The sequence below is a fragment of the Ascaphus truei genome, chromosome 18 (genome assembly GCF_040206685.1).
Source record: "Ascaphus truei isolate aAscTru1 chromosome 18, aAscTru1.hap1, whole genome shotgun sequence".
NCBI lineage: Eukaryota > Metazoa > Chordata > Amphibia > Anura > Ascaphidae > Ascaphus > Ascaphus truei.
In genome coordinates, this window is record NC_134500.1 from 2,650,251 (window position 1) to 2,677,162 (window position 26,912).

The 26,912-nt window shown below is 42.1% G+C and overlaps 2 protein-coding genes across 9 annotated transcripts in view; one reads left to right on the plus strand and one right to left on the minus strand.

Moving 5' to 3' along the window:
• The window catches only part of NTRK3 (neurotrophic receptor tyrosine kinase 3), a 420,101-nt gene that overhangs the window by 86,772 nt on the left and 306,417 nt on the right, over positions 1-26,912 (plus strand). The window contains exon 1 of one of the 8 annotated variants that reach the window (XM_075575199.1): positions 19,687-19,779. The exons of the other annotated variants lie outside the window; for them this stretch is intronic. Coding sequence (XP_075431314.1) covers positions 19,742-19,779 — 38 coding nt within the window. The 5' untranslated portion in view covers positions 19,687-19,741. Of the gene's footprint in view, positions 1-19,686; positions 19,780-26,912 lie in introns of those variants that run through there. 8 annotated transcript variants of the gene reach the window in all.
• Positions 1-26,912, minus strand: part of LOC142469318 (uncharacterized) — a 79,382-nt gene that overhangs the window by 48,538 nt on the left and 3,932 nt on the right. The window contains exons 3-4 of the mRNA XM_075576247.1: positions 15,614-16,155; positions 8,568-8,669 (exon numbers count right to left, since the gene is read on the minus strand). Coding sequence (XP_075432362.1) covers positions 8,568-8,669; positions 15,614-15,661 — 150 coding nt within the window. The 5' untranslated portion in view covers positions 15,662-16,155. The remainder of the gene's footprint in view (positions 1-8,567; positions 8,670-15,613; positions 16,156-26,912) is intronic.

Below are 26,912 nucleotides of genomic sequence, written 5' to 3' on the forward strand. Positions count from 1 at the left end.
AACAAGCATGATATAACACAGTATGGTATAACACACGCATGATATAACACAGTATGGTATAACACACGCATGATATAACACAGTATGGTATAACAGCAGACACATGATATAACACAGTATGTATAACACACGCATGATATAACACAGTATGGTATAACACACGCATGATATAACACAGTATGGGTATATACATGTGTTTTTCTCAGTGACAATTCTCAGTTTAAATAGAGAGGTTCCTGCAATATCCTACATGTGGTGTTTTTCTTTAAATAAATCAGTCCTGTAGTATCAGATTATATTTGCAACTTTAAAAAAAAAAAATATTCAACTCTTAGCGCCATTTTGAATGAGTGTTAATATACTGACCATCCAGTAATTTCCACAGCAGGTTTCAGCCACTTCCCCAGCAGTGCAAATATTTTTCAACACTTTCCTGATTGTAATTTGTTGCCAATATTCCTAGGAGCTGCAAACTGTAACAATAGATAATGTTACCTTAGTAATATAAGAATACATTGTAGCTGCTGAGTTACACTGATTGAAGGACTGATTTAAACTGAAAGGCAGCCATTTAGTGAACCCCTGGGAAGCAGGATCGTTGCTGATCGATCACGGGAGAACGAATCGATCGGCAGTTTAGGTCATTCGTTATCAACAAAGGTAATCAAAGACTGTATATATTAAAACAAATATATATACTTTTTTTTTAAAGTGCCACTGTGATTGCTTCTTTAATTTAACAATTCCCACATTTTAGTGCTGCAATAGAATGACAGATATTCAGTAGATTCATTGCATGGGCATTGCTGCACAATCTGGCAGACAAAGGGTTAAGACATATTTTTTTATTGGAGTGAATTATCCATTAACCCTTTGTGTTGCAGGCACTTCTGGTGAAGGGGTTAAAGTTTACATGTAACATATGAGCAAATAAAAGGTTTCATTTTTACCCACCCACTCTTCTTTTAACCAGGCGCATTAACTGCCGGCCCCCCGAGAATCCCCTACTGTTTGTCACTCGTGTTCTTTACCACATTTTCTTTAATGACTTCACTTAATTTGTCCTAATTAGAGAACAGAATGTCTCATGAAATAGAACAGCAATGCAGAAAAAGGAAGCTTGTAGGAGAGATCCACAGCGTCTGGAAACACACATAATATGCAAGGCTTTGTCGCGTCATTCTGCCCGGGATTTAGCGGACGCATTTGCTTTGGGTATTTTCGTACACCTTTACAAGGACTGTTTGTACCAATGTCATTCCTTTTTGTAAATATTTAGCTCATTTAAGATTTTTATTTTAAATTAAAGAAATAAAGTACTTTGTAGGAATGTTACACCCTTGATAAATGTTCATACGGGCTTAACAACCAATTCCTGAAGCTTCTTTGCAATTTATCGTCACTAGATTCCTGTACAATAATTATGTGACTGGAGAGAATTCAAACAAAGGGTTCTTGAACACCTGGGCACCATCAGGAATACAACCGACACCCCTGTATCTAGGCATGTGAACATGTGCCAGAATGGGGACACGGACTGCATTACATGTGTGGGCATTGACAAATACTCACCTGGCATTAGGAAAGGAAATTGGGACACAGACCTTTTGAAAAAAGAAGCAAGGTGGATATATATCCTGGGGACACTGTCACCTAGAGGACTGAACGAGGGGTTTATGTTCTCACCTTTTATCTGATATCCCACTACTCTCTCTGGTATTTCTGAACAAATAAGAACATGTTTATTCTCCATCCTTTGAGTTAGTCTTCACCCCCTGCTAGACCAGTGTCTGGATTAGGTTAGTACCCAAGGATCACTGTCAGTACTACTACTACTATTATTATTATTATTATTATTAATCATTGATCATACCAAGGGTGGATATATACTTACACCTATTTATTGTTAACACTACAATATTGCTATCTACCATTACTCTCCTACACTCCACTAGGGACATGAAATAGGTCCCCAATGCCTGCACAAACATAAACTATCATAGCATCAGCCTTCACTCTGGCATCTCTACTGATACTGCAGGCACTGTCATTCACAATCTGTGAGGGATACACCCCCGATCGTCAATCAGCCGTGCAGTCAGGGATTCTCTGACGTCACCCACAGGGGGCGGAACTGAGCTAATGGGACGGGAATCTCTTGAATGCTAGGGGTATAAAGGTACTCACAGAACCGGTGGGTCCCTCCCCCTCGCCTTGAGGAAGCGTTGTCACGTGAAACGTGCGCGTTGGCACCAAGGGGCACGCGCATGACTCAGACACCTACACGTGAGTCAGCGGGCAGCATTGCCTCCTAGCATTTGCAGCGAGTATTCTTATGCAGTGGCTCCTACAATGGATTGTCCCGAGGGGAGCCCTCTAACCAGTAGGTTGTTACTCTGTCTGTCTACACTTACAAGATAGATGCACATTAGTGCACTCTACTTATGATCTTATCTTTACCTACCCTCATTAGCACTGACCCTTTATTGATCAGCTCTGACTAACAGAGCAGGTGTTGGGTCAGTGCCGGTTACCCTGGTTACTCCTATATGAACCAATGCTATACATTGTATTAAGTTCAAAGGTATACTTTAGATGTGAGGGTCACAGGCATACCACACATTGAGCTGTGCCTGTTGTGTTATTAGTGTAGCCTATGTAGGTATCAGTGCCTTACTTGCCTAACATTTTTGGCTGGGGAATACATTAACCCCCACATACCCAGTTTTGAATATACCTAAGATATATTATCTTTTTAGGTACCTGGGTCTAACTACATTACCCTGACACATCATTACAACCGCACAATTACTGACCCTACCTCCAGTAACATTTATCTAGCTACTGTGGAGTCGCAGTGCCTCAATCACTGTTCTTGGCTATTGGCAGACCAAGCTGGGGTGTTTTTGTGTGGTTACTATATATATATATATTTCATATATTATGTATTCAGGATATGTGCACTGAGACCTACCTAAACAGTTGAGTCCTACACCTCTGGTTATTCACACAGGTGTTTGTATTTCACTCACCTTTCTGATTGCAGGACACTCCTTTTTAAGTGTTTCTGCCATCCGCATTACCGATCCAGAACTTGTTATCACAGGTTCAGACCCTAGGATCACAGCATTTAATACTAGTTTTAATCCCCAATATTTTATTTAGTGATTTATTAAAGTTGTTTTAAATCCTCCATACCTCACCCACTTGATGTACTGGAGTGCCCAAACTAGGTTTCTTTTCTCTGGTTGTTGTTCAATAATTATGTGAATCTGCTTAGATACGGTCACTGTAAAACGTGGGTTGTTGTCTCGAAACTGTGTTGCATCACAAACTGAATTATTACCCAGGGCAAAAACCTTAAAGCAGCTGTCCAAGCTGCCGTTAAAAAAAATAATAATAATAATTAAAAAAATATATATATCTATATATATATATAGATATATATATCTCATAGAAAAATAACAAAAAGCACTCCGTAATAATAGTCACTGTTTTTGTGTTTATTTTTTCAATACACTTGTTTGTTCAATTTTGGATTGCTTCCTGCTGATTTCGTTTCCAAACGGTATCGTATTGCTTATCTATCTCTCTCTCTCTCTCTCTCTCTCTCTCTCTCTCTCTCTCTCTCTCTCTCTCTCTCTCTCTCTCTCTCTCTCTCTCTCTCTCTCTCTCTCTCTCTCTCTCTCTCTCTCTCTCTCTCTCTCTCTCTCTCTCTCTCTCTCTCTCTCTCTCTCTCTCTCTTTTTTTTTTTTCTTTTTCTTTTTTATATATATATATATATATATATATATATATATATTCATATATATATTGGTCGACAAATCACTAAAAAATCTACTCGCCACCTAAAACCAAACGTGTGCTGCTTGGGCCAATAGGACCTCGCCATGATTTTAAATCCACTCACCCGGGGCGACCAAATGTATAGGTTTGTCGAACACTGATATATATATATATATATATATATATATATATAAGACAAAAGGTGGCACTGTATGATCATTTGCATGTCATTTCCCAGAATCCCTTTTTTTCCCCTCTCTCTACACTGTTTTAGCCATTTAATCCTTTGTATATCAGTATTGCTTGACCTGAAGAAGAGAGGATAACTCTCGAAAGCTTGTCCTATGACATAAATTGTTAGTCCAATAAAAAAGGTATCACCTAATACTGAAGAACTCATTTATTCTGCACTATCGCAACTGGACTAACACGGCTATTTTCTGCTTTATATATATATATATATATAATGTGTATATATACATGTGTATATATACATATATACATATATACATACTACCATACTGGGCAAGAGGTGTCCAGCGTCTCAATGGGAAAGTAGAGGTCTCAGAAAGCGCTTTGCAATGTTTTTAACGATTGTTTCTTACATTTCACTTCTTGTTTCTTGATCATTTCAATTGCTCAAAATTTCAGCAATTTTCAGATAACCTTTGGCATGACTGAGATATGATTAATGCCATCTAATCCCAAATGTAAATCCAAAGCCTCTCTACCAAGCAATGGAAAGAAGGATTGGGAATACCAACCATTAATCCCGTGACTGCCTGTGATCGCCGCATCCCTGATAACGGAAGGGGAGGAGTTATCCTCCTTCCATTCCACTTCCTCATAGAGCGAGAACGCGACCTCCTGTGAAAAATGAGCAGGAACATTCTGACTTAGCTGTTATATCACGGGGTCCCTGCAGTGCCAGACCCCATGATACAGTAGCTATGTCTAAAGGGCACCCAAAGAGTTATAACCCCCAGACTTTACTTGGTTTTGTTCATACTCTAAATCAGCGGCGCGCAAATTGGGGGGCGTGACCCCCAGGCATTTAAATTAAATGCCGGGGGACTGCGCGAGGCCTCTGCAACCTGTTCTTACCGAGGTTCAGCCGGCTCCAAGATGCGTTACCATGACATGACGTCAAATGACGCTGCAGGTCACATGACGTGACACGACCCCTGAGATAAGGATAGGGGGGTGCAATAAGGAGAGCAAGCACAGGGGGGGCACACCAAAAAAAGGTTTGGGCGCCCCTGCTGTAAGTCGTAGTGCCTTTGGCTGCTATTTGGCCCATTTCAAAGCGCTGCTGAATTCTTCTGACAGCAAAGCGGCTGTAACAGAGCTGGAATTTCCTCTGAGTTAGAGGAGATTTTCCCTGACTGATTAAACTGAAATCCTTCCAGTGGGGATTCTAGAGTTTAATTCCAACTAATGCAAACACGATAATCAAGATGAGAAGTTAAATATCTTGTTAATGATGATATGAATTGCTCTGGCATCTGGCATTTCCCTTTCCACACTTTGTATGCTGGCCTCTCTCGCGCTCACGAGCAATCCCGCTAAGATGCTTGGTGCTGAACTAAATCTAAATGTTTATTATCTTTTGACCACTTTCAGGTTCAGGCTCGGCTTGCAGCAATGCAGGAAGGGTTTTATAATGTTAAAAAAAATATCGTTTGGAGGTGAAGTTTGTCAAAATACCACTGAAGCACTAAGATACTGTATATGGCCAGTTGTACCATTTAATGCTGTTCAAAGCATCCACTTGTGCTGTTGAATGTGTAAGCCAGTCCCCACGACCCCCAACAGGTCAGGTTTTAAGGATATCCCTGGTTCAGCACAGATGGCTCAATCAGTGGTTCAGTCGAAGACCTGTGCTGCCGCAGGGATATCCTGAAAACCTGACCTGTTGGGGGATCCTGAGGACTGGAGTTGAGTGCCCTGGTGTAAGGAATAAGACAGAAACAAAAGGTCTACTGTATGTGTCAATGCGCAGAGCGTTTTGATGCGCGGAGCAGAGCGTTTTGATGCGCGGAGCAGAGCGTTTCCATGCGCGGAGCAGAGCGTTTTGATGCACGGAGCAGAGCGTTTTGATGCGCGGAGCAGAGCGTTTTGATGCACAGAGCAGAGCGTTTTGATGCACTATTTTTCATTGCACAGTTGTACAAATGGTTTACAGCCTGACAGTTACACCATCTTAAACTTGGTGGATGTTTGCAGCAGATTAACAGTTGCTACAGTGATACACATACAGATATAGCAGCCATTACTGCTCCCGCCGGCGCGTTGACGCGGGACTAACAAAAAGCGCCCCCAGGAACAACCGCCATTGTAAATGCTTTTACCAGGTGTGAAAGGGGGTGGGACTAACATGAAAAGAGGCGGAGCTAATGTGCCAGTGGGTGCAGTAACGCCTGCTGCACCTGTAGGGGCAGAAATCCCTTCAAAAGCATATATGAGTTTTAGTATACTGCCCGGATCAGGTGCTACCCTGTAACAATATACATGTGGTTTTGTTTTTATTCATAAAAAATGGATTTTCCTCACCCCCAGATTCTGGGGAGAGCTCTATTTTGACCACTTAATATTTCAAACGCTTATGTCAATCAAACGGAGCGATTCATTTTGATTAAGAATAAATTAAGACAGCGTAAAAATGAGCAAAAAGAGATCTTTTAATGGAATTTAAGAAACGGGAAAAAATATTGTAATCAGCATGGCTGCAGCGTAAAACATCTCATTATAATCTGTTTCTCACGTAAATCCTAATTTCGACACTTCGCAAATCATAAAATGATGGACAGCTGGAAAAATTGGAGCAAAGACCTTGATACGTTGAGAACAGCGTAATTAAAATGATGATCTTTGTCAGCTTTACTCCAAAATTGCACCAGATTCGCATTGGAAAAGGTGCATGTTGGTGCTGCACAGAAAACCCGGCTCTGTAAGAATGCAGCTTTGTCAGCGATTGAACTGAAATGTTTTTCTCTCTTTAGAACCGTTCCACCCACTGAGACTCTTGTATAATCTCATTAATTAGCAGCGCTTAATTCTGAACTTTAATGTGTGATACAGATTTACAGTATATAATGAATTTATTCCCATACAGACGGATTAGCAGCAGAGGGGTAGATTCTTTCTCTGTGCCTACGAATTACCCCAATATAAAGATAACATAGTTGTGTAGCAATGATTGATGCCTGATGGATGACGAACATTATAAGCGCCTCCTGGCGTGTGGATTAAAGAGCACGCAATTGGATTTTTAATCACGTCTTTTTCACATTCTAGATGTAATTACAGTGCGTTTTCTTTTTTATCATGGAAAGTGCATTGATGGTTTTGTTTCAAATGTTGAAGGATAAGAAATAAGCTTGTCTGTTATCTGCCACAGCAGCATTCCTGTATATTAAAATGCGATGGAAATCCTAATGTTTATGTCAAGGGATTAAATAAAGAAAGATGTCAGGGCATTTACTTAAGTATGGGTATAGGTCATCTTGTATCTGCAAACACATACACATATCTCAGACCTTTGAAGGAATAATGTGTCTCTATCTTCACTTCAATCCTATTTGCTTTTAAAAATGCATTTATTTCATAGCCATTCAATCCAAAAAGTGGTTATAAATCACACAATATTTATTATAGCTATTATATTCACTAGTGGTAATAGTACCGCTAGATCTAATCTTTGAAACAAGATCAATTCATCTTGTCTGCCTCTCTGTTCTTAGAGTAATAAAGACGTTTGTACAAACAATACAAAAGCAATAGATACTGTTAAAAACATTAAATAATTTCATAATACCTGGAGCTAAAATGATTAGGCTTCCATCACAATATAAAGCCACTGAGATTTAGTTTGTTTTTTGTTTTGCTTGTTGGATTTAGCCTTTAATGTAGCAAAGCAGTCTGCACTGTTACCATACGTCAGCGAATTGGTCCATATTGAAGCAAGAACGCATGGCTTCTCAAGGACCAGTTTAGGTCCTTATTCCATAAACTGGTTTGACTTCAATGGAACTTTCCAGTTTGGTGCAATCACACTTTATAGAATAAGGGTCTTGGTGTATACCCCCTTATAACCTACATTTATCAGTTCAACAGTCTGAAAACACAAGTAGCACAACACTTTAAACGAACCACTTGTGGTGATAAGTGATACAGTTGTGTGGTTTCCGGTCTTGGTGAATAGTGTGCTAACGAGCAGATCAGTGTGTATCTCAGTGTGTTTGTGGCATTACTAGTATTTAGTAAATTGTCCCCATTCTCTGTCATTTGTACAGGAACAAGCCGTAAGGCAGCAGTAATACATTTATACACACTGTGCAATTCTTATCCAACCTTGTTCCCCGGGCTCTGCACTTTGAGCTCCTGCGCCTTGCAATCCCATTGTGCCAAGAAAGAGAATGAGGTGCTTGAGCCGGGAGGCTGCGAGGGAGCTCCGCTCTCCTCCCGGCCCAGGTCCCACACAGACACACACAAATAATGACAGAGACCAGATCTGGAGGTATAAAGGCCGCGGCTATTTTATAAATAACTAATGGAGTAAATGCCACTCCCTACCAGAGTGCTCCTTTAAAGGGGGGGGGGAGGGGGCTGGTCAGCCAGCCCGTGAACTGCTGACCATGTGCCCCTTACGGCCAAGCCCACATGACCCAGCTGTTGTTATAAGTGGGCTCCCGGAAGTCGTGTCCGAGTGACCCCGCCCACTCGCACTCCCCCCGGGCTTTAACAGCCCAGCTCCCAGTCTGGCAAGAACAAGCACGTACCCCCCAAAAGCCGCCACGACAAAGGCAACCGGTCAAGCGACCCCTCTTCTTGGGAACTTCATTCCTTCCATTTTCTTGAAAAAAAAGTATAAAGACTTCACACTGTAACAGAACAAAGAAACTTCAATATAACATACAATATATAGCAGGCAACAACAATAATAATAATAATAGCATGTTCCTGTATAGCGCTGCTAGTGTACATAGCACTTTACAGACACAGTCCCTGCCCTGCGGAGTTTACAAGTTTTTTGGTGCCTGAGGCACAGGGAGCTAAAGTGACTTGCCAAGGTCACAAGGAGTTGACACCAGGAATTGAACCAGGTTCCCCTACTTCAAACTCTCAGTCCCAGTCAGTGTCCTTACTCACTGAGCCACTCCCTCTCCCAATGGCAATTGATGACAATTAGATACATTTCAGTGTTATGGTTGTCAGTAAACGATTCTACAAACAAGGGATGGGTGGGAAATAGCTAGCTCCACCCCTGGCTCCTCTCCCCCCCCCCCCCCCCCGCACAACTCCCCCCTTGTGCTGGTGGGAAGGAGAGCAGCCAGGGAGGGCAGGTCAGGGCCCCTTGGTCATGAGGCTAGGAGGCCGCTTTCCCATCGCTAAACATTTAAACCCGCTACAACGTCACACTTTGTATCACTGGTGTAAATTCAATTCAGCTTCTGTGTAACTTCCTTAGTTTATTAACTAATATTCACCAGAGCAGATCGTGACTTTCATGTCTCTTGGACTAATGATAAATATGTTTTGCTTCTGTAGTTTTAATAACTCTCCACGCTGTCTTTTCTCATGACTTGTAACAGCCTTGGTAGACAGTTTATTATTACACAATACATATCAGATAATTGAAAGTCAGTGTCTTTGCCTTCATCTGTAGGCATAATATTGCTGGATGACAAATTGATTTCCTCTTTGCCTAACAAAACCCTGAATATAGCCACATAAATTACAAACTGTGTTTGTGTGTTTTCTGTGTGCACTTAGATTTGATGATAATACCACTAAATAGAAACGCAGGCATTTAAACACTAAACCACAGTTTGTATCTCTATGCCCAACATGCTCTTATGTCCAGAAATTTTTAGTTACTGTACATTTGACTCAATGATTTTATGATGCCATCACCCCCCAAAACCCCTCCTTTATCTAGCATGCCAAAAATAACAGAACACACCTATGGAAATGTCTACCTTCTGTACAGTATATTCTATGTCATGCACCCGCACACCTGGCGAAGGGAAGTGATCCCGCCACAAAACGTTGTGTGTACGTGTCTCTGTATTAAAGATGTGAATAAATAGATGGCTTTTGTGGCAAGATACCCTGTTGTGTGATCCTTTCCTTACAAGCACCAAATGGGAACACCCCATTCCTAATACTATCCAAACAGAAGAATACTAGGACCCCGTGGCTCCTTCGTTACACCAGAATTAGAAGGATTACAACACTTTATTGGACCAACATAAAAAGGAAATACACGTCCTCGTACAGTTTAAAGGACCATTGCCGTAGGTGGGAATCAGGGGGCCCTGCGGAGCTAAAACACATTAATTTCATCTCCTGGGACCCCCTGCTCCTCGAGATACCGGTGAAGGTGATGCCGTGTCCCACTGCTGTTTAAAGGTATTGTCACTAGGAAGCCTCAAGGGATGACGTCGCAGCTTCCTATTGGCCTTTAACTATACATTTCTTAGTCTAGCCAGGGCTGTTACCGGAACCCCCTTCAGATGTAATTATCTTGGGAAGCAGGGGGTCCCTCGAGCTGAAAGCAGTGTGGTTCAGCACCGGGGACCCCCTGTTACAGCTAGAAGAATGAGGTAATGCCACTTTAATCTCTCTTCTTCGCTCTGAGTATCAACCAGTTTAGGGAAAGAAATATTGCACTGTGTATGCAAGAAAGTAACAAAGAGAAAATCAGCGTCACTGGTTACAGCCAATTCAGTATTCCCCACAAACTGGGTGACGCGGCGTTTAAATCCTATATTAACTTAAGTCTATATCTAATTTTATATTGGTTGAACGAAAAGGTACCACATCTTGCAACAAACCAGATATTATCTGAGTAAGACTATTCTTAAACCCCTAATGTCTTCATAAATGAAACATATGCAGAATTCGTTGGAAACTAGATGAAATTCTTAGAAACAAATGTCACACTTCTGTCAAATGCAAAGGTTTATGCATTAATAATATCCTTTACGGATGCATTTTTTCCACTAACATACTGTTTCTCTAGTACTTATATAAATGTCACAACATGACTGGAAAGCAAACTTTGTGACATTTTCTACAACTCTAGCAGACTACTAGCTACTGTTTTATATTACACCGTATATCTACCAATGCTTGTCTTTAAAGATACGTGATCTGGTGGGTGATGAAGCACACGGATTACTGCAAAATCTAGTTATGCTTTTCAAAGCAGATTTCAGCTCTACTTTATACTGTATATTTACTTCTTCATTGCTTGGAAAATGCAGTGGAATGGCCCACATACCGTAAAAAGCAAGAATAAGGATAAAAACACATGACCAGGTCCAATGTCATTTATCCGGGCACGGCCATTTATCCGGGCACGGCCATTTATCCGGGCACGGCCATTTATCCGGGCACGGCCATTTATCCGGGCACGGCCATTTATCCGGGCACGGCCATTTATCCGGGCACGGCCATTTATCCGGGCACGGCCATTTATCAGGATACGACCATTTATCCGGGCACGGCCATTTATCCGGGCACGGCCATTTATCCGGGCACGGCCATTTATCCGGGCACGGCCATTTATCCGGGCACGGCCATTTATCCGGGCACGGCCATTTATCCGGGCACTGCCATTTATCCGGGCACTGCCATTTATCAGGATACGACCATTTATCCGGGCACTGCCATTTATCCGGGCACTGCCATTTATCCGGACACTGCCATTTATCAGGATACGACCATTTATCCGGGCACTGCCATTTATCCGGGCATGGCCATTTATCCGGGCACGGCCATTTATCAGGATACGACCATTTATCCGGGCACGGCCATTTATCCGGGCACGGCCATTTATCCGGGCACGGCCATTTATCCGGATACGGCCATTTATCCGCACGGCCATTTATCCGGGCACGGCCATTTATCCGGGCACGGCCATTTATCCGGGCACGGCCATTTATCCGGGCACGGCCATTTATCCGGATACGGCCATTTATCCGGATACGGCCATTTATCCGGACACGGCCATTTATCCGGACACGGCCATTTATCCGGGCACGGCCATTTATCCGGATACGGCCATTTATCCGGGCACGGCCATTTATCCGGGCACGGCCATTTATCCGGGCACGGCCATTTATCCGGACACTGCCATTTATCCGGGCACGGCCATTTATCCGGGCACTGCCATTTATCCGGATACGGCCATTTATCCGGACACTGCCATTTATCCGGGCACGGCCATTTATCCGGATACGGCCATTTATCCGGGCACGGCCATTTATCCGGGCACGGCCATTTATCCGGGCACGGCCATTTATCCGCACGGCCATTTATCCGGGCACGGCCATTTATCCAGACACTGCCATTTATCCGGGCACGGCCATTTATCCGGGCACGGCCATTTATCCGGGCACGGCCATTTATCCGGGCACTGCCATTTATCCGGGCACGGCCATTTATCCGGGCACGGCCATTTATCCGGGCACGGCCATTTATCCGGACACTGCCATTTATCCGGGCACGGCCATTTATCCGGGCACGGCCATTTATCCGGACACTGCCATTTATCCGGGCACGGCCATTTATCCGGACACTGCCATTTATTCGGGCACGGCCATTTATTCGGGCACGGCCATTTATCTGGACACTGCCATTTATCCGGGCACGGCCATTTATCCGGACACTGCCATTTATCCGGGCACGGCCATTTATCCGGGCACGGCCATTTATCCGGGCACTGCCATTTATCCGGGCACGGCCATTTATCCGGGCACGGCCATTTATCCGGGCACGGCCATTTATCCGGGCACGGTCATTTATCCGGGCACGGCCATTTATCCGGGCACGGCCATTTATCCGGACACTGCCATTTATCCGGACACTGCCATTTATCCGGACACTGCCATTTATCCGGGCACGGCCATTTATCCGGGCACGGCCATTTATCCGGACACGGCCATTTATCCGGGCACGGCCATTTATCAGGATACGACCATTTATCCGGGCACGGCCATTTATCAGGATACGGCCATTTATCCGGACACGGCCATTTATCCGCACGGCCATTTATCCGGGCACTGCCATTTATCCGGGCACTGCCATTTATCCGGACACTGCCATTTATCCGGGCACGGCCATTTATCCGGGCACTGCCATTTATCCGGGCACGGCCATTTATCCGGGCACGGCCATTTATCCGGGCACGGCCATTTATCCGGGCACGGCCATTTATCCGGGCACGGCCATTTATCCGGGCACGGCCATTTATCCGGGCACGGCCATTTATCCGGATACGGCCATTTATCCGGGCACGGCCATTTATCCGGGCACGGCCATTTATCCGGATACGGCCATTTATCCGGGCACGGCCATTTATCCGGATACGGCCATTTATCCGGGCACGGCCATTTATCCGGGCACGGCCATTTATCCGGGCACTGCCATTTATCCGGGCACGGCCATTTATCCGGGCACGGCCATTTATCCGGGCACGGCCATTTATCCGGGCACGGCCATTTATCCGGGCACGGCCATTTATCCGGGCACGGCCATTTATCCGGGCACGGCCATTTATCCGGGCACGGCCATTTATCCGGGCACTGCAGACTTAACTATTACACTATATGTAGTTACATAGTTACATATATCATTGTAGACTATTAAAATCTACAGTGTATCCATACTTCAGAGAAAATATCAAAATAACTGTTTGAAAACACTCAAAAGGTATTACATACAAGAAAGAGGAAGCCGAGAGAAAACGCGCGACCATTTCTACATCCCACCAACCCCCCGCGAGTGTGGATTTATTAGAATATATGCGGAAGTGTGTTCCAGACATCGCCAGACTTGCAGTTTTCAGCACCGCGATAAACTAAATGTAATCACTCGGAATTTCTTCGCATGTCGCGGCACCGGGATTGCGGGTGACCCGCGGCTTGCAAAGAGTGTGGTGGTAACTATAGTGCTTTGCAGTAACAATAGGTGCTAGTGTTTCTTTATCCTCAACTCAATGTAACCCCCTTATTCCCATACACTGATTCAATGTAACCCCCTTATTCCCATACATTGCTTCAATGTAACCCCCTTATTCCTATACACTGCTTCACTGTAACCACCCTTATTCCCATACACTGCTTCAATGTAACCCCCTTATTCCCATACACTGCTTCACTGGAACCCCCCTTATTCCCATACACTGCTTCAATGTAACCCCCTTATTCCCATACACTGCTTCAATGTAACCCCCTTATTCCCATACACTGCTTCACTGGAACCCCCCTTATTCCCATACTCTGCTTCAATGTAACCCCCTTATTCCCATACACTGCTTCAATGTAACCCCCTTATTCCTATAGACTGCTTCACTGCAGCTTGGCCCCCTGCAGACGCACTTACTAGAATTCCCTCCTACTGTCTCTGTACGTTCTCCCTACCTACCAATTAGACTGTAAGCTCCTCGGAGCAGGGACTCCTCTTCCTTAATGTTACTTTTATGTCTAAAGCACTTATTCCCATGATCTGTTATTTATATTATTTGTTATTTATATGATATGTATTACTACTGTGAAGCGCTATGTACATTTATGGCGCTATATAAATAAAGACATACAATACAATGCAAAAAAAAATATTACATTTTTAGTAGAGTAAATTAGAGGGATAAATAAAACTTTTAATGTTTATTATCTCCATTTTGATTTATATGCATTATTTGGCATGGGACTATGTTAATTGGTTTCTTGTGCCCCTGAATGATATTTAAGGGCTGTTTACAGATCAAAAATGAGCTCTGGATGACGCTCTGATAACAAACTCAGTGTATATTTGTATGGCACTTTTATTTACTATCATTTAATAGATGCAACGGTGAAAGCTTCTTGAAAATAAACAAGTAATGCAATAGTGTGTGTGTGTGTGTGTGTGTGTGTGTGTGTGTGTGTGTGTGTGTGTGTGTGTGTGTGTGTGTGTGTGTGTGTGTGTGTGTGTGTGTGTGTGTGTGTGTGTGTGTGTGTGTGTGTGTCTATACATTACATATGTAATAAGAAGCAGATGAGCGGCAGATGCCTGCAAGGTTGAACATCTTTGTTAAACTTGGCACTTGACCTAAATATATTACACTTTGTTTGCTAAATTACTAAATCTGCCTTTAACTTTTGTGTTTTTCTTTTCTCTGATTGTGTGTCCCTGATGTTGCCAGTTCTGATTGTGTGTGTGCACTCACAATCATGTAAGCATGCACTTTGTTTTCAATGACGTTTTATAACAGCTTTTAATCATTCTTAATTACTTTAAACAGTGTTATACAATTGAATCACTGGAACATCTTGTATAAGTTAAAGGGATATAGCAATGAATCTGTTATTGGCACTAGTAATCATTTGCAGGGATTGATTGGGTCTGATTATGATTAAGTTGTACCACTGAAAGCGCCGTTAACGTGCTCATGGGGAGGAGATGTATTGTTTATTTTCCCACGTTATGCTAATGTCGTTTCGGGAAACTTCAGGCTATTCTGATTTATTTTTTTAATGAGCAAGTTTATCTCATCTTATATTATCCAAGTTCCTTGAAAGTAAAATACAAACTACATTGTTATTTTGTCTGGTATGGGTTTGCTAGACACATTTATGGATCATTCAATCATTGCCACCACTGAAATGTACTTTGAAAAAGCATAAACCCTGAAGACTTTTTTGACATGTATGTAATGAATGTTCTGATGATTTGTTCTGTGTAATGCGCGGCTGTGAGAATTTTTTCTTGATGAACCTAAAAGTTCTTTGTTTTCGATGTTGTTCAACATAAGCTTTGGTGACCTCACAAGTCTTACTGTATCAGTTCTTTGTCCAGTGTCCGGCAGAACAGAATTGTATGACATTTGGTAGGTTTTTATATTGAGAAGGTGTCTTCTTAGCCATAGATCAGTGGACTAGTAACAAATAAGATGTTTAAGAAACCTCTTGTGAGTTTGCTCCCAGGTACAGAGTGGCGGCTGAAGTCATTGTTATAGAGGTGCTCTGGAAAAGACTATTTGAAACACAGAATATCTGGAGAAGTCATTTCTGCTTTTTTTGTCGGCATCATGTTAAACTGTTCCAGACTGTAGTCCTCAAATTGTCATTGTTACTGTGAGCTTGTAGGTTTTAAACTTTATATCTGCAACGGGTGAACACCTTTTTATTTTTTTAATTGGTTTGTTTTTGCTGCCTTGACACTCTTTGCCTTGATCGTGGGGGAATGGATGAGATGAACCTCACAATTAGATGTTCAACAGCTGTGCCCTGAGATGATGTTTAATATTGACCCGTAGCTCAATGGGGTCCTCAGTTTTATAGATAAGGTTATGCAGTAATTGTCTTCTGTCCTGTAAGTCTGGATTACAAAGAGATTCATAATGTAAGTCGCCGAGCCATAAGAGAGTTAGATAAACATAACTGGTTTGTTCCATCACCTGCAACTTCACCATACACAATGACATATTTTCTAAAGATCTATAGGTAATATCTATAAAGGCAACAGTTATGCAGTTACGGGTCAAGAAAATATGCACCCTATGTATCTAAGAAAAAATTCTCATTAAAATAAATAAGATGCTTTCTGGTGCAATTTATTTTTGCCCTTCTCAATACCGCTGCTTGAAATTAAGAATGGCCATCAGGGTGACCCCCTGGAGGAGACAGCACTGGAACGAACCAATGCCTGGGGCTACCTACCTCCTTGCCATTTATTTTGCCCCAGAATCGCACTTCTGCCTTGATGTATACTTATGTAGCTGAAGGTATGCATATGATCAATACTCCCAAATATACAATATACATTCTTGCACAGAATACTGGAGCACTGATGTTTTTATATTTTTTATGATGCATAGAAATATTATGGTGTTTCCACTTGATCTGTTCAGTACTACAGGTGTACAAGATAAGGTTCACCTGCTTATGTGTTTTGCATCTTAGAAACATACAGCACAATCGGCACTAGGGCGAGAAAGAAAAGACCTGCCCAAAGCTCCGTGCCTACATAACGTGGCGTTACCGAGAACATCGCCGCGTTCCCCAACATTGTATCCTCTATAATTATATGCAAAAACAGCACTGCGCTGCCTTGGGCGTCACATCACGTCATTGCAGCACAATATTGTGTTATCTCCCAGTAACGAGGCGTTACTTCTAGCCAGACCTCGGAATACGGCGGAAGAGAGAGCGCGGCGAGGAAAATAATGCCGTGAAATAACACGGTAATTTAACCCTTAGAGTTCCGGAGTGGCCGCGGCACCAGATTTCCCTGCTCCCTCCCGGTCACATGACCGCTTCTGATGACGGAACAGAAGGGGAGGATTCATGCCTCTTCCATTCCACAGGAGCACATCTCCCCTGGCAAAACGAGTCGCCATTTCTTTACGTAGCTACTACATTGTGGGGCCCCTGCAGTGCCAGGCTCAGTGCCATTGTACCTATGTCTAAATAATACTCAAAGGGTTAAATGAGGTTTAACGGTGTCGTTAACAGGGACGGACTTAGGCTGTGTGAGGCCCAAGGCGGTACACTGACAGTGGGGCCCCTCCGGTGGAAGTGGTGGGGGTACTTATCTTGAAGAGTGGCCTTCCTCCTGCAGCATTGCAGCATCATGATGTCACGGAAACATGTGACATTGCATTGTCATGGCAACTGGTCGTCGTGTGACGTTGCATCACCATGACAACATAACACTGCAGGAAGAAGGCTGCTCCGGAGAGGGTAAGACCCCACTCACCACACACACTTTGGGATGATGAGGAGAACACACTTACCCTGGGGTGAGAGGTGGTCCTGCCGGTCCGGGGGCCCGCGCTACCTCCTCCAGCTCTCTCCTCTGATTGGGTGGAAGTTGGATCCCGGCGCTGGCAGGAGGAGGGAGAGGAGGGAAGGCGTGCGGCCCAAAGCAACTGCATTGCTCACCTTGACCAAAGGCCAGCCCTTGCCCAACGTCCCAGGCCCTGCATAGCACTATTTCAGTATCGCCAGGTCTCAGCATAACCACAATGTTAAGTCCCCTTATTAAGCTTAAGAGACATTTGTGGATATGTGATGTTATGATAGCGCCTTATTTGCATATCGTTATCCCGAACATCCATTGTAGTTATCGCTATGCTTGGAAAAATAGCTTCGAGATTTGTTATTGTCCTTTAAAGATAAGTTCACTTGGTGTTAAGGGACGTAACTGAGCTTTGTGGATCTGGGCCCAAGTGTTTGTTTCATTTCAAATATAGTTGGAGGCTGGATGGAAGTGCACTCACGTTACACAAATGATTGGATTTATGGAAAGCCCTCCTACAACCATACAATGAAAGCCTAAAAAGAAAATACTCTCATAAATTAGGCCGTCAAATCTCCCATCGGCCATACAGTGCCTTGGGTCGGCCCCACCGAGATATGACCTTATCATTTTTTAAGACCTAACAGTATGGACCCAAAAGAGCTGAAGATTATGGGTCACCTGCCAAATATATGTCTGCATTAATTGTTTGGCCTGCTCTCTTGGTGTGATGCCCAGCTATTTTTGAAGCCCTGTGAAATATATTTACTTTATTTTTTTAAAAGCTAAAAATGTCTCCTATTCAGGAGTCATAAGTGAGCAGAACCGTATATGGAGCGGTATGTAACGCAGGTCGTTTAGGTACCACATGACCTTGAGGTTTGATAAATAGCTTTGCTGATGGAGACTGATGCTGGCACACATGGGAAATGTAAGGGTTTCTTGTAATGTTTACAATGTTCTTATTTACTAACCTCTGTAACATTGCAAGTATCAGCTTATCAGCACTATGAAATGGCTTTTAATCCTAAACCGGAAACAGCCACATGGGAGTGAGCTGCAGATCTCGTACTGTGTGTGTGTGTGTGTGTGTGTATATTGTGTGTGTGTGTGTGTGTGTGTGTGTGTGTGTGTGTGTGTGTATATTGTGTGTGTGTGTTTCTGTGTGTGTGTATATTGTGTGTGTGTGTGTGTGTGTATATTGTGTGTGTGTGTGTGTATATATTGTATAGTGTGTGTGTGTATATATAGTGTGTGTGTGTGTGTGTGTGTGTGTGTGTGTGTGTGTGTGTGTGTGTGTGTGTGTGTGTGTGTGTGTGTGTGTGTGTGTGTGTGTGTGTGTGTGTGTGTGTGTTTTTAAAGAGCCTTTTTGTTCATTCCCTCACTTGTAAATAAACCTGTATTTTATGCATTAAAAGCTAAAGTGCCAAAGTCAGGTTTCTATAACAATGTATATTTGTATACAGTAGCTTTTCTTGTGCATATAGTTTACTCATTGTGAGGCAATGCATCATAATTTTAATAAAAATAGATTAAGATATGTTTTGTGTTTAGATTTCCAGAGCAATGCTATACAGTATTTATGCAGCCACCTCTGTGGTGGGATCTTACAGGCACATATAGCACATATAGCACAGATAGTACCTGGTCCTCTGATCTTCATGGAAACCTTCAAAAGAAGGAATGAGGAAAAGAATAATGATATTATTGTTACAAATACACACGCGTGTAAAGCTGAGTCAGCTGCATATAAAGCGATTTGCCCCAAATCCCACGGAGATAGTCTAGTGTGTGTATCTGAGGCTGAACCAAATGCCACACTACACAACCCCACACAGTATAACCATGCCATGCCTCACAGCTGTAATTGTACATTGCTGGCAAAGGTTGGATAGATGCTGTGAAAGTCTGCAGTGTTGGAGGACCGTTAGGTAAATTGCTTTTCAATGCTCCTTTATACACTGGAGTATAGAATATTAACAATATTTTACAATGTGATTTTCTACAATTTTGTGTTATTTTAATAACTCTGTTATAATAATAGTGATTCTATTATAAAACTTCTATAAAATACAATACGTTATATTGGAAATCACAAGTTGTTCTCACTTTCTCTCAGTTGATAGCATGGCATAGCAACGCAAGGCAAGGTGTCACTGAAGCCATGGGAACGGGGATATCTTCCGGAGATGTACTCCTAAAGTAACTTATTTTACACCTTTATTTATTCTGCAAGATAAATGTGAACATTGATGCTGCAATTTTCAAAGACTGACAGAGACAGAGAAACCATTTGATGGAAGGCAATATTGATTTCTTGTAGATTAAAATGGCGTTGCATGCATACTCCCTCCCCCCTGAAACGGAGCACGCGGAACTAAAACAAACAAACTGAGTATAACATAGATATTGTACTTCCAAGAGACTAAGCTTAGTTTGCTTTGGAGTAAAGAGACTTCTGTACCCAACAATTACAGCGATTGACTGTACAATGTAAGCCGCTAATGCTCGGACCCCCAATAAAGAGAAGCCACTTATGTGGAGAAGGAATCTCCTGGTTGTTAAGTGGGTGTTGCTGCACCCATGAAGTGAAGGGGTTAATGGTGCCATCGGTCACATATTTCTAGTGACCACTAAAGCTTGCACTTGATGCCACTGCACAAAATCCCTTCCATACCCCGGCACACACAGAGACAACCCATGCATACACAGTACACACAGAACAGACACACACTGATGCACACACAATGACACATGTACACACAGGTGCATTAAAAAGAGACAGTGATATAACTAAATGATATACACGGATATGCACGTGTAAACATGCATGTGCACAGATACACACCGACCCACACACACATACAGTATATACTGTTATTCCTGAAAGTGTACGCTGTTGGGGTTTGTTTTGCTTGTTCGGTTGTTACACCCCTGGATAAGGTGCAGTATTTTCACATGGTAGCTGCTATTATTTGTTAAGCGCCGGGAAGCCATAGGATACCGTACAGTCTCAGGAGACCCCAAAGGTGTCTTATTACATAGCACTGATTAGAAAATATGGCCCACGGTGTCCTAACCTCGCTAATTCCACATCTGATTGAAATTCCGAGTTGAACAATTCAATGTTCGATTCAAACTCTGAGTCGATTTTGTTTTTGTGTTTTTTAATTGATAAAGCAGTTTAATATTATATATAATGTATGTATATGTATATATATATACCATAATACTGAGTTAAGTTATGGTGAGTAAAAAAAGTGACAAAAACCCTCCAGAGGAAAGCAAATATGCAAATATAGCTGTATGCTCATCTGCATGTCTTAGGCAGGTCTGCAACCCCGCCTTTCACCATTATCACCCAGCACACAGCACTTACACTGCAGCAAGGGATTTTCATGTCATTTCCCAGAATCCCTTGCTGCAGTGGGTGGTTTTCTGGGTATGCACCTTAACCCTGGCTGTGCTCAAAGCTGTGACCATGCAGCAAGCTTAAGCCTATAGGGAACCATGTTAAAAATGGTTTTTGAGGCAAAAAGTGGCACTGTGTGCTCATTTGCATGTCATTTCCCAGAATCCCTTGCTGCAGTGGAAGTGCTGTATGCTGGGTGATAATGGTGAAAGGTGGGGTTGCAGACCTGCCTAAGACATGCAGATGAGCATACAGTTGTATTTGCATATTTGCTCACCATAACTTAACTCAGTATTATGGTATATGTATATATATATATATACAGTGTTCGACAAACCTATACATTTGCTCGCCCCGGGCGAGTGGATTTAACCCCCGGGCGAGTAAATATTGGCCCAAGCAGCACACGTTTGGTACTAGGTGGCGAGTAGATTTTTTGGTGATTTGTGTTTGAGACGAATATCAAGAGGCAGCACTCAAAAAGGCAGTCAAAAAGCTTTGTATTATAAAGACATCATAACCAACGTTTCGGTCCTCCACACGGAACCTTTCTCAATGTGATGTGATGTCATCACCTTGATATTCTTGCCTCTTGATATTCGTCTCAAACACGGTATCGTATTGCCTATTTATTCTCTATAGGATTTGCACCCATCATCTTGAATTTCCCGACGGAGTCCCTATTTTTCTTGTTTATTCGCTATGTATGTATGTATGTATGTATGTATGTATGTGTGTATGTGTGTATGTATGTATATGTATGTGGTCCTTTAATTTGAAAGTTGAAAATGTTGGTCTTTGACCCTCTAAATATTTTCTATTCTATGTGTAATGGCCTTTGACCAAATTTGAGTGAAAAAAAACAACATTTAGGGATAGCGCAATAGTATTGATTTTGTAAGAAAATGTTCTAATTAAAGGACGCTGAGGCCTATTCACTAAACTTCGATAAGTTCAGTGCATTGCCGAGCGAGTTTGCATTTTCCTACCGCACTATAAAAAATGTGTCAAAACGGTATTCACTAAGAAAAATCACCATTTATTGAAAGAAATTAATGCGGTTCAGCTCAGGAGTCCCCCCTGCTACAATATTATGTTATTAAAATTTACATTAAAACAGCTCCATTACCTTAGTGGCTAGCTGCTAAGGCAATGAAGGGGTTAAAACACAGTACCTGGTTTATTGGGGGTAAAGGAGGTGGGTGAATGGGTGTAGTTTGCCAGGGTGGGAGTTTAGGCCTACCGGGAAAGTTGCGGGAGGAGTTAACCTCTTTATTACCTTAGCGGTTTCTTTATTACCTTAGCGGTTGTAACCACTAAGGTAATTAAGGGGTTAACTTCTACGGCCACCCTCCAGCAAGGCCCAAAAACCCACCATGGGGTAACTACAAGCTTCACCCATCCCCTGTACCAAGAACAAAGCAGTGATTGCTATTTAACCCCTTTATTACCTTAGCGGTAAGCTGCTAATGAAATTGGCTGCAATTTTATTTTTACTGCACAGGATTGAATCCGGGAGTTTCCGGAGCTGAAATAAATGTGGGTCAGCTCCCGGAGACCCCCGGAGACCCCCGGTATCAATCCATGCAGTAAAATAAATAGAAACTCCTTGTTATGCATATGGTAAATCTGATCTCGCCACCCTTTTGCTGTTGAATTATTTATTTATTTATTTATAAAACGTTTTACCAGGAAGTAATACATTGAGAGTTACCGCTCGTTTTCAAGTATGTCCTGAATGTTGATTGAATAGCAGTTGTTGGCAAAAAGTGCGAGTTTGGGCATTTTTTCAGCTGCCGCATGGCTCATTATAGCCAAAATGTTATAGCCAGAGTGTTATAGCCAGGGTGTTATAGCCAGGGTGTTATAGCATGTTAAAAAGCTGTTTTAGTGCGATATTGCCCTTTTATAGAAGCTTTGTGAATAGCTACACATGCAATATCGCACTAACAGGGCACTTATAGTGCATTAATGCACTTATCGAAGTTTAGTGAATAGGCCCCACAGAGTGATGTCATTGTCAGAGTCCTTCCATATGTTTTCTCTATAGTATTATATTGTGAAGTATCTTTAGTATCTTTTCTCATGTATTTATTTAAAATGTTTTGGTTTTATAGTAAATCTTTGAACCCTTTGAGCTACCTCTAAATTGTAATAAAAAGTCTCTATACCAAACACACGATACGTCCTCCGTTGACGAATTTTTAAACGCTCTGCCTGTTGGGCAACGACACGCGGGGACTAACACCTAGAATGTTCAGAGGAGTAATCAGTTCAGGTAAAGACTATAAACGGAAGCTACGTTTCCTGGCTCAATGGGAGTCAGACCTGGGCGAGACCTTAGAAGACTAGGACTGGGCAGAGATTTTTAATGCAGTGGCCAAAAGTTCCATCTGCACGACATTGAAGGAGAACTCATATAAGGTATTAATGAGGTGGTACCCCACTCCAGTAAAATTGTCTAAATTTGTCCAGGGTTACTCCCCCCTGTGCACAAGGCAATGTGGAGAGCCGGGGGATCTGTGGTCCTGTCCTCGAATAGCCCCTTTTATGGGAACAAATTAGGATTTGGCTACAGAGGATTTTGGACCTCGAAATTCGGCTGGACCCCTGGTTGTTCTTGTTAAACAAACCAGCGCAAGAACTAACCAGAGCGGAGAATAAATTAATTGCACATTTTGCAACAGCTGTGAGGTGCGAGATCGCAGCATTGTGGAACCAAAACACAATTCCATCCATTGAAAAGATTCGGAACAGAATTTGGTTCGTCTGCCAGATGGAAAAGTTGACTAGTTTAGTTAGCGACTCTGGCCCAAATTTCCAAAAGGTCTGGCTGCCTTGGTTGGCTCAGACGGACATCAAAGGGGTGAGCAATGCCACCATTTGGCTTTACAAGGGGTCATCACACAGGGATAGGCGTGATTATTAAACTGGGGGATATGTCAGAGGATTCGCCAGATTGAAGAAGACAAAGAGCAGTGGCCGCCAGGGGTCTAGATACAAAGAAGCTGGCAGCTGTGCCCCCCTCACCCCCTCCTCCCCTCCCCCCTCTCTTCCCTTCCCATAGTGACGTTTTATGTGTTTGTGTGTCAGGAGGCATGGACGTGGCGTTTTATATAAGGGAGTTCGGGTGACAAAATGTACAAATGCCTGTTATGCCTTTTAAAAAAAAAAACAATAAAATTTGAAGTTGGAAAAAAAATAGAAGTCTTGAAATGTCTCCAGTATAGTTTTGTTACATACTAGAACACAAGTCAGATCATAAGAAGCAAAAACAAATGAATATGGTGTAAAATAAGGACAAACCATTCATTTGGGTTTTTTTTTGTTTTTTTCCCTTTATCGATTTTTGCCAAAAGCAGAACAAAAACACAAGAAAATAGAACCAAAGAAAAATAAAACATTTTTTACAATAAAAACACCAGTACAAATATCTTACCAAATACAAAAGAAGGAGCCCCTACATATAAATTCTACTCATCGTTTGCCCTCATTAGTGACTTAATATTAATATTTCAACAGTTATTTATAATGATGAACATATACCACTTGATTTTACTAAATATTCAATTGAAAAGAGGTAGGCTATTTTTAAACAGAAAAAAAAAATCTCTTAAGAATTTTACATATTACATGCAATAGCCAGAAGGCTATTAGAAGCGGTTTGCTGTACCTGCATTATAATGAGAACATTTGCAATTACAGCACCAATAGAAAATAGCGTCTTGTCATTAGCATACAGCTACAAATGTGGAATAGTCCAGTAGTTTATACTGCAATGTTTAACACATCCATGGATATAAGATCTGAGACGCATTTGTAGCAGGGATGTGAATACTAAAGAGTTCCAAGGTTGTCATGTTGTGTGTACCAGATTTATAGATTTGCTTGTCACTGTAATATATCACATCCTAGCACCGATTTTATGTTCGATTCTTTAGTTAATGCATGCGCAGTATATCATACTTTCTCCCCAGCATTCATATCTGTATTATTAAAGAGATGTACTAGAGCAGTGGATAATTGTTTCACGCTGTGAGTAAGGATCCAAGTCCCTGACAATAATATATATATATATAGTGCAGAATAAATGAGTACTTCAGTGTTAGGTGATATCTTTTTTCTTTGGACTAACAATTTATGTCATTTATTTAGGACAAGCTTTCCAGAGTTCTCCTCTCTTCCTCGGGTCAGCGATACTGTATCACTGACCTGAGGAAGAGAGGATACTACACATTATTTAGGTTATGGTGGGTGAAAAAGGTGACTGAAAACCCTCCACCGTATAGCATATAGTCATATTGTATTGTATTGTATTGTATGTCTTTATTTATATAGCGCCATTAATGTACATAGCGCTTCACAGCAGTAATACACGTGACAATCACATAAATAACAGATAATATAAATAGCGGGTCATGGGAATAAGTGCTTCAGACATAAACGTAACATTTAGGAAGAGGAGTCCCTGCTCCGAGGAGCTAACAATCTAATTGGTATGTAGGAGGAACGTACAGAGACAGTAGGAGGGCATATTGGTAAGTGCTTCTGCAGGGGGCCAAGCTTTATGTATCATGTGTCTAGTAATATCTACGGTGCTAATAATATACTAATAATAATAGTTCTTGTATAGCGCTGCTAGTTTTACGCAGCGCTTTACAGAGACATTTTGCAGGCACAGGTCCCTGTCCCGCAGAGCTTACAATCTATGTTTTTGGTGCCTGAGGCACAGGGAGATAAAGTGACTTGCCCAAGGTCACAAGGAGCTGATACCGGGAATTGAACCAGGCTCCCCTGCTTCAAACTCAATGCCAGTCAGTGTCTTTACTCACTGAGCTGCTTCTTCTGCTACTCATATGCTTCTTTATATCTTTATGCTTCATTTCCCAGAATCCCTTGCTGCAGTGGAAGCACTGTATGCGAGGTGATAATGGAGAAGGGCAGGGTTGCAGACCTGTCTAAGACATGTAAATACGTATATTATATATATTATGACTGCAGCGATTCTCAGGGATTAAAAACGACCCCAGATTTTAGAAATGAAGAGTGGATTCGTAAACACGTTGTGCTGTGAATACATGTGATCCTGGCAGGTTATTCCTGCTACAGTATATTATGTTTGGGAAGTTTCCTTAAGAACCAAAACACCAACATTTTACATACGGTACATCTGATAATGAAATTGGATCAGATTAGGTATCATATTAACCAACCATTAAAAACAAATACAATTTAATTTCCTTGCCTGGACTATTCCCCTTAGGGTATAAAACTGCTGCGGATCAGGTTTCCATGCTGCTACTTGTTTATATAAGTGGAACCTAAATGGTCATCTATCCAGTGTTAATGTGTACTTTCATCCACAACTAGGAAACAATGTTGCAATGTGGGTTGCTAAATGAAAAAATAACCCCAGTAATATAAGAAAGTCTTAAGGAGAAAACACATTTCCATGTGTTGGAAACAATTTAACCCTTTAACAGTGGGGCTCACTCATCTGGCACCAAATGCAGTTAACGGGCCACATTTAAAGATGCCTGTAAGCAAGGGAGTGTTTCTTTAAGTAACGATGGTGCGGCAGATGTTTTAGGGACATGACCGGAACAAAAGCTCATTTGCGTCATATGTACACAAAAAAAGTGATTTTTGTGATGCGTCTGTACTGAATTGCGTTATGAATGCAAAGCCTTTGAATGTGACACAGATGTGCTACATAAATGGGCACTGCACAATACTAATTCCATTTCCATCAATCTAACATCTGTGACATTGTTCTTATTCTCACAAATGACCCATTGCTTAGACAGATGTATTCTGCTCTATACAGATGTGGCACGATGCAAGTTCCCCTGTGCATCACGTGGAGCGGCTGGGCTGCAGCCCAAGTACAGCCGTGATCGTAGCTAGAGAGAGGGAATTTCCC